This window comes from Vipera berus (assembly GCF_964194415.1).
Source record: "Vipera berus genome assembly, chromosome: Z".
Lineage (NCBI taxonomy): Eukaryota > Metazoa > Chordata > Lepidosauria > Squamata > Viperidae > Vipera > Vipera berus.
In genome coordinates, this window is record NC_138205.1 from 1,687,873 (window position 1) to 1,696,901 (window position 9,029).

General features: G+C 50.4%; 1 protein-coding gene across 2 annotated transcripts; it reads right to left on the minus strand.

Annotated features, from left to right (window-relative positions):
• Window positions 1-409: 409 nt before the first annotated feature.
• On the minus strand, window positions 410-6,831 carry LOC308676951 (monocarboxylate transporter 13-like). Of its 2 annotated transcripts, XM_081343027.1 has the most exons (5): window positions 5,917-6,831; window positions 5,189-5,833; window positions 4,047-4,190; window positions 2,620-3,384; window positions 410-1,298 (listed from the first exon to the last, which is right to left on the minus strand). In XM_081343027.1, the coding sequence occupies exons 2-5, from the start codon at window positions 5,520-5,522 to the stop codon at window positions 1,045-1,047; spliced, it is 1,497 nt and encodes a 498-aa protein (XP_081199153.1). In that variant the 5' UTR covers window positions 5,523-5,833; window positions 5,917-6,831; the 3' UTR covers window positions 410-1,044. The 2 variants fall into 2 exon arrangements, with proteins under 2 accessions (XP_081199153.1, XP_081199152.1); XM_081343026.1 differs by having other exon boundaries at window positions 5,189-6,831.
• Window positions 6,832-9,029: the final 2,198 nt, after the last annotated feature.

Below are 9,029 nucleotides of genomic sequence, written 5' to 3' on the forward strand. Positions count from 1 at the left end.
TTGGGCAAGGGAATTTCTGCAAGGGAATTTCTGCAAGCGAATTTGCACAGGGGAATTTCTGCAAGCAAATTTCTGCAAGGCAATTTGAATTTGCGCAAGGGAATTTCTGCAAGGGAATTTGCGCAGGGGAATTTCTGCTAGCGAATTTCTACAGGGGAATTTCTGCCAGGGAGTTTGGGCAGGGAAGCTATTTGGGAAGAGGGAATTAAGGGGAAACCCCCGTGGGGTAGGTTGTACCCAAACCGAGTCTGTCCCCCATTACTGAGAGGGACAGCAACCAAGGGGGCTGAGGCAGGTTTATGGCTGAGTGATTTGGCCATCCCGGCTGAAGTTTAACCTCTCCAATCGCAGGAATATGTCCACTGTTGGCCAAGGCAGTTTGGGGGTGGGGGGTGTCTTACTCTGGTTGGACCCCAACCCTCATAGTCCCCTCCCCCGTGCTGTCCCCCCCCAACACAATCAAGGGGAGATCCAATTGAATCAGGATCCTCTGATCTTAAAGAGAAAGCTGGTAACAAGGTAAGGGGCATCTCATCCCAAGGCTGTGGAGGAGGGGCTAGGGAGTCCATCAGGATTGGCACTGTGAACCTGCACCCACAAGGTTGCCTGGATAAACAGAGGGCACCGCTTCAGCGTTCCGGGTTCGACTTTCCTAAAAACCCGCTCTTTGGCTGGCAAAGAGGTTTAAGGCAGGGCTCTCCAAACCTGGCCCCTTTCAAGACTTGCGGGCTTCAACTCCCAGAATTCCATGTGTTTCTCGGTCTCGGGATAGGGAATTCTGGGAGTTGAAGTCCACAAGCCTGAAAGGGGCCACGTTTGGAGATCAGATCCCCGGTTTAAGGCACTGGCAAATAAATCAGTAGTTAAAGAGCTGGCCTCACGCAGCTGCAGTGAGTCACACACACACACACACACACACACACACACCCCTCCGCATTCTTGCACGCACATTTACACATTCAACGGCACACATCTGCTCGGGTCCGCAGAGTCCAAAGATCTCCTGCTCTTGATCCACGTCCACCTTTGGACTCCGGCTGCCGCTCAGCTCTTCATGGGGGTCTGCTCGGCCAAGGTCCCGCCAGGACAAGAGAGGTACTTTTCGGGAGTCGGGGCCTCCGACGTCGAGTGGCTGCCATCCCCGGCCTCTTTGCCAAGCCGGGCCTCTTGCCAAGCCGGCTGGGTCAGGCAGGTGGAGAAGCTGGGCACCGTCAACAGGACGAGGCTACCGGCCAAGAGGAAGGAGCCGGCGGCGAGGAAGGAAGCCGTGTAGTTGCCAGTGAGGTCTCTCAGCCAACCTGGAAGAAGACGGCGAAAGAATGAACCTGTGCCAGGAGCCATCTCAGGATGAACGGTGTCAATCAGAGGACCAGCCAACCTGGACGTCCCCACACCTGGGATCCTGCATCCAGTTTTGGTCACCATGTTATGAAAAAAAAACAAAAAAAGACCTTTAGACTTTGGGAAAAGTACAAAGAAGAGCAAGTCAGAGGATTGAAGGCCCGGAGGCTAAAACGCACGAAGAACGGTTGCAGGAATTGAGTTTGGCCAGTCTAGAGAAAAGGAGGAGTGTGTGTGGGTGTGTGTTTGTGTGTGACATAACAGTCTTCCAAAGAAGCGGGCGGGGGATTTCCACCTATTCTCCAAAGGACAAGAAGCGACGGATGGAAACTAATCAAGGCGAGAAGCAACTTGGAGTTAAGGAAAAACCAACTTGGAACTAAGGAGGAATTTCCTGACGGTGAGAACAATTCACCAGTGGAACGGCTTGCCACAAGAACTCGTGGATGCTCCATCACTGGAGGTCTTTAAGAAGAGACTGGGCAGCCCCTTGTCTTGAGATGGGTCTCCTGCATGAGCAGGGGGCTGGACTAGAGGATCTCCGAGGTCCCTTCCAACTCTATTCTGATGGATTGAAACAAACCGTGATGTGACATGGGATCTGACACTGGGGGTAAGGACCTACCACCTCCGTATCCCATGACTTCCAATACAACACTGGAGAATTCCTCTAGCGCTGTCCCAAAACATCCCGATCCCAGAGACATCTGAACAGGATAAAATCTGCATTCTCCTTTGACCTGGATACCCGCAGGGCCGCAGCAACCAGACGAACGAGTTTGGAAGAGCAGCTACAATATCGTTACTCCAGGGGTCCACAACCTGTGAGCCGTGGCCCACTATCAATAGGCTGTGGCCTACTGGCCACCGGGCCGTTTTGACGGGCTGGTCAGTGCATGCAAATATGGACACACACACACACACACACACACACACACACACCCATTCACGCTAGTCCCACAGCCACAGGGTGCAAAAATAGGATGACGTCGTGCTGCGAGGCACAAAAGTGGGACACCGCACCTCATGGTGTGAAAATGGGTTTCTTCCGCACCGCGGGGCACAAAAATGGGACACCGCACCTCGGGGTGTGAAAACGAGATGCTGCCGTGCCTTGGGGCACAAAAACGTGACGCCTCACGGGGGGTAAAAACGGGGGGCCGCGCCGCACAAGAACAGGGCAGGGCTAGTATCCCATTTGCGTCGTGCGCCTGCTGCCCCCTCCATTTCCCTCTGGTCCCTCAACCAAGAAAGGTGGGTGACCTCTGTGTTACTCACCAGACAGGGGGGACCCCAAGAGCCCCCCGACGCTTTCTATCATCTGAAGCAGCCCCATGGCACTGAAGATGTTCTCGATGCCCACGATCTCCGGAACGATGGAGAAGACCACGGGCGTCAGGGCTCCGGAGAAGAACCCGTAGCCAAGGCTGATGGCCACCAAGAGCGGGTAGGTGCGGCCCCAGGCGATCAGCAGCAAGGAGACGCCGGTCAGGGAGGTGCAGGCCACCAGCAGGTGCATCAGCCGTGGTGACCTGCAGCTGCCCAGCCAGCCGGAGAAGAGGCGACCGCAAAGGTCCGCCACGGCCGCAAGAGACATGAGAAAAGCCGCCTGGTACGTGTCAAAGTCCAGCTCTTGTGCCCGGGCCACCAGGTGGACGTACGGGATAAAATAGCCTGTGTTGACCAATGTGATGGCCACCACATACCGCATGAACGAGCAGTGGGAAAGGAGGTGCAGGCCGAAGAGATTGGAGATGGTCTTACGGCACGGTCCCGTCAGCTTTTCGCCAGACAGGTCCTCCTTCAGAGTCAGGGGCCGGATCAGGGCGCCGCAGACCACCAGGTTGAAGGACATGCCAGCCACGATCATGAGGCCACCCCTCCAGGCGTAGGCGTCCACCAGGAATTGGAAGAGAGGCGAGAAGGCGAAGGAGGAGATGCAGACGCCGGTGAGGGCCAAACTGGTAGCCAGGGTGCGGCGCCTCTTGAAGTAGCGAGCCACGGAGGCCACGGAAGGCGTGAAGACCAAGGCCCAGCCGAAACCTGCAACAAAATCAGAGCCGGATTGAGCTTTTGCTGAAAGTCAAGAGGTCTTCTACAGCAGAGCAGAATTCCCCAGATGCCATGCTTTAAGATGGGTGGACTTCGACTCCCAGAATTCCCCAGCCAGCCGTGCCTGAGGGTTTTTTTTCTCTTACCTCCTAGACCAGAGAGATTGCAGAGGAAGGGATTTTAAGAGAGTAAACAGACCACAATCGGTGTATATATATATATACTGCTCAAAAAAATAAAGGGAACACAAGATAAGTCATCCTACTATTAAATACAGTACATTGTGTTGTTTAAGTGATCCCTTTATTTTTTTGAGCAGTATATATATATATATATATATATATGTGTGTGTGTGTGTGTGTGTGTGTGTGAAGTATTTGTCAAGTCTTTTGAATACACCTTGCTCCCTAAATTCTTTATTAGCAATTTGAATAATTTACATATATATATATATGCATTTGTGCCAGGCAATTCTGGGAGTTGAAGTCTACCCATCCTGAAGCTGCCAAAGTTAAGAAACAGGCATCTGCAGCGAAAAGGGTCTCACTTAGAGACGGTGTCTCTGCCAAAGAATTTGCGATTTTGAAGGGCAGGAGAATTTCAGGGCAAAACCGGGACAACGAGGAGAGCGCGCTGCGTAGCTCATTACGTACCTGAAAGGAGCCCAATGCTGAGATATAAGTGCACCAGCTGGGTAGCAAACGATGCCAACAGGAGACCCAGGCCGGAGAGAAACCCCCCCACCATGATCACAGGCCGAGCCCCATAGTGGGAACTCAGGGCAGTTCCCACCGGACCTGAAAAGAACGATAAATAAACCTGGTTACTACATTAACTGTTACACAACTCACTATTCCTTGATGAGCGCAACTACAGGTCATCCTCGACTTACTAACCGTTTGTTTAGTGACCATTGTGAGTTACAACGGCATAGGGGAAAATGACTTCCTGTTTGGCCGTTTTTCACACTTGTGACCATTGCAGCATCCTCGTAGTCACACGATCAAAACTGCGACACTTGCCAACTGGCTCCTATTTACGATGGTCGCAGTGTCCCGGGGTGTGTGCGTGTGTCCCGTGATCCCCTTTTGCGACCGTCCAACCAGCAAGGTCAATGGGGGAACACCAGACCCGCTTAACATCTGCGTGTTTCACTTAACAACGGCGGTGATTCAGTTAGCCACCGTGGTAAAAACGGTCGTAAAATCGAGTCACTGAACAATTGCCTTGCTTAGCGATGGAAGTTCTGGTCCCCGACTGAGGTCGTAAGTCGAGATTTTCAGGCCATTGAACGCCCCTGTAGTTTCTCAAGCTTAGCTGCTTGTGTGGACTTCAACTCCCAGAATTCCCTAGCGTAAGACTAAGAAACGCACAGAATTCTGGGAGTTGAAGTCCATCCAACTTAAATTCACTGAGAAGTGCTGGAGTGGAGGCCAAGAGTCTCCAAACCTGGCAAGTTTAAGACTTGTGGGCTTCAACTCCCAGAATTCCCCAGCCTGGGACTGAGAAACACACAGAATTCTGGGAGTTGAAGTCCATCCACCTTAAATTCACTGAGAAGTGCTGGAGTGGAGGCCAAGAGTCTCCAAACCTGGCAAGTTTAAGACTTGTGGGCTTCAACTCCCAGAATTCCCCAGCCTGGGACTGAGAAACACACAGAATTCTGGGAGCTGAAGTCCACAAGTCTTAAAGCTGCCAAGTCTGGAGACCCCTCCCGTTGAATAAATGCCATTTGTGTCCTGCCATTCCCCCCACCCTAGTAAGCCCCCTTTCTGCCCCCCTCCCCCCCACTCACTAGCGAACTGCTGCACTGCGATCCCAATGGAGGTGATCCAGGAGATCCGTCCGGACAATTCCTGGAAATGATCCACAAACTTCACGAAGAAAACGCCAAAGGATCGCAAAACACCGAAGACCAAGGCAGACTGGAGGAAGGCAGCCAGGACCACCACCCAGCCCCAGCCCCCATCTGGGGGGGCCGGGACAACGGCCCTCCGGACCAGCATGGATCCTTGGGGGGGCAAGAAGAAACGGGGGGAAAATGAGGGAAAGTCAGATTTGCATCGAAAAACGGGTTCATCTCCCTCTGGATTCCTTACTTTCTTTCCTTCCTTCCTTTCTTTCTCCATCACTCCTTTTTTCTTCCTTCCTCCCTCTTCCTTCCTCTCCCACCTTCTTTCTTTCTTTCTTTCTTTCTTTCTTTCTTTCTTTCTTTCTTTCTTTTCTTTCTTTTCTCTTTCTTTTCTTTCCTTTTCTCTTTCTTTCTTCCTCTCTCTCTCTCCTTCTTTCCTTCCTCCATCACTCCTTTTTTCTTTCTTCCTCCCTCTTCATTCCTTCCTCCTTCCTTCCTCTCCCACTTTCTTTCTTTCTTTCTTTCTTTTTTTCTTTCTTTCTTTCTTTCTTTCTTTCTTTTCTTTTCTCTTTCTTCCTTCCTCTCTCTCTCTCTCCTTCTTTCCTTCCTCCATCACTCCTTTTTTCTTCCTTCCTCCCTCTTCCTTCCTTCCTCCTTCCTTCCTCTCCCACCTTCCTTCCTTTCTTTCTTTCTTTCTTTCTTTCTTTCTTTCTTTCTTTCTTTCTTTTCTTTCTTTCTTTCTCTTTCTTTTCTTTTCTCTTTCTTCCTCTCTCTCTCCCCTTCTTTCCTTCCTCCATCACTCCTTTTTTCTTCCTTCCTCCCTTTCCTCTCCCTCTCCCACCCTCCTTCCTTCTTTCTTTTTCTCTCCCTTCCCTCTTTTGCTCCCTCTGTTTCTCTCATTCTTTCTTTCTGTCCCTCTTTCCTTCTCTTTTTCTTCCTTCCTCCCTCTTCCTTCCTCCCTTGCTCTTCCTTCCTTCCTTCCTTCCTTCCTTCCTTCCTTCCTTCCTTCCTTCCTTCCTTCCTTCCTTCCTTCCTTCCTTCCTTCCTTCCTTTCTTTCTTTCTTTCTTTCTTTCTTCTCTCTCTCTCTCTCTCTCACCTTCCTTCCTTCCTTCCCCTTTTTGGTGGCGTTCTGTGGTTCACACCTGGCACTTTTACCTTCATTCAGAAAAGTCAAAATGGCGGCCACAATGTTTTGTCCAGGTACATCTAAAGGTAGGCAAAGCGTTGATCCCATTCTTGTGGCAGCCATTTTGACTTTTCTGACCCTGCCCTGCTGCCAGTCCTGGTTCGTAAGGGGGTTCCTGGTGTGATTTGAATCCAGGCAACGATTTCCCGCAGGGAGCAAATGGAGAAGGTGCCAATGCCAGCCAAGGCTGGCAAAAGATATCCTAATCCCGCTTTCAGGGACCCTCTTCTGTAAGATTTTACGATTTGGGAGGGGGGCGCTTGGCACTCACCTTGATTTTTGGGGTCCCCCCCAGGGAGAGAATAAAAATGGAGTAAGGGGGGGGGGAGGCTGGGGCATTCTATGGCCCGCCTATCAACAGGCAAGAGGGCCTCTGAGGATGTGCAAAGTTCTCTTCCCAAGGCTGCATGGACCAGCTTCTCTCTCGCCCCCCTTGCACCTGCAACCCCCCCCCCGCCGCCACAGGATCCGGGAAGCCACGACCTGTATTTTACAAGGAGGTTAATGGAGGGGGGGAAGGATAAGCGGGGGGGGGACAAGCGGGGGTTCACAGGGCTCCTTTCAAGCTGGACACGGGTGCAGAGCGGAACGTAAGGAAGATCTTCTGGGACTGGGGTTTTTTTTTCCTAAGACCCCCCCCTCCCTCCCTGAGCATCCTCAAAGGCAAAGCCGATGTTCCCCCCCCCCAAAATGGACCACATCCCCCTCCCCCGCCCAAGCCCAGCAGGTGCAGCATAACCCCCCCACCCCAGCCCTTTCCTTACCCGGGTGTGTGGGGAGGGGGCTCCAACCCGGCGCCCCCTCGGCGGCAACGGCGGGCGGGGAAGCGGCCCCAACGTTGCAGGAGTCCGAGGAGGCGGGGCCTGCGGCGAGAAGCCACGCCCCCTCCGTCTCGTTCATCGCGTTCCAAGCATCCCTTCCTTCTTCGCGGGGGGGGGCGGGGGGCGGTGGAGCCGGCGCAGGCGCACTGAGGACGTGCCAGGACCGGGGACGGGGGTCCGCGGGGGACGGGGAAGTAGGGGAAATGCAAAAGGTGGCTTCCTCCCTCCCTCCCTCCCCCTTCCCCTCCCTCCTTCCCTTCCTTCCTTCTTTCCCCCACCCTCCTTTCTTCCCCCTCCTTCCTTTCTTCCTGTCCTCCCTCTTTCCTTCCCCTCCCTCCCTGCCTCCTTCCCTTCTTCCCTATTTATATAATCTGCTCAGCCAATTGGCTACAAAATAATGATTACATAATAACGCTACAAGTATCAATATAAAATGGTTACTATATATGTATAATAGTTGCTAGGGTCAATCATAAACCCAATAACACCCCTTTACTTACTTCCCTCCCTCCCTCCTTCCTATCTATCTATCTATCTATCTATCTATCTATCTATCTATCTATCTATCTATCTATCTATCTATCTATCTATCTATCTATCTATCTATGTATTCATCTAATCTATCATCTATCTTATGTATCTATCATCTATCTATCTATATCTTATCTCTTATCTATATCTATATTTATCTAATCTATGTATCTATCATCTATCTATCCATCTATACCTATGTGTCTCTATCTATCTATCTATCTATCTATCTATATCTATCTATCTATCTATCATGTCTGTCTGTCTGTCTATCTATCATGTCTGTCTGTCTGTCTGTCTGTGTCTGTCTATCTATATCTATATTCATCTAATCTATCTATCATCTATCTTATGTATCTATCTATCATCTATCTATCTATATCTTATCTCTTATTTATCTATATTTATCTAATCTATGTATCTATCATCTATCTCTTATCTATCAATCATCTATCTATTTATCTACCTATCATCTATCTATCTTTCTGTCTGTCTGTCTATCTATGTATCTGTCTATCTAATCTATCTATCATCTAAGTATTTTAATTCCATTTATATCCCGCCCTTCTCCGAAGAAGTAACCCTGGACAGTTTACCACAACACAATAAAAATATAAACACAGGCATAAAAACACAGATTAAAAACAGCCTTAAGGACAAAGTTAAAGCTTCAACTCAGGCAAGTGAAATTCACAATTCACCATTCCAAAAGCTCTCTTTTGCAAGAAAGGCACTCGCTTTTTGCCCTCTGGGTGGGAGGTGAAAACCCGCTTGGACTTTAACCTTCCCTCCCGGCCTGCTTTTGGGCGTCTGTCCAGCTTCCCACCGTCAAACAAACCATACTTGGGACACGTGCGTGACCCAGTAAGACACAAACCAGAACAATAACACCGCTGCAGAGGCAATTAAGAAGATCCTAAGCCAAAACAAGCCAAACTGTATTGCAGGGTGGTGAGAAACAGCCGCTTTGCATGTGTGAATGGCTGATCCTGCTCATCCCAGTGCAAAAAAAAAAAAATCCCAAATAATAAATTAAGATTGTGGGCTGGATTGGCCCTTACATCACAATCTGACATGTGGCACTGAGAATGGGTCACTGAGGACAAGAGACCCTATCCCAGGGGTCTTCAAACTTGGCCCTTTTATGACTTGTGGATTTCAACTCCCAGAATTCCTCAGCCAGCCGTGGGAGTTGAAGTCCACAAGTCATCAAAGGGCCACGTTTGAAGACTGCTTGTCCTATCT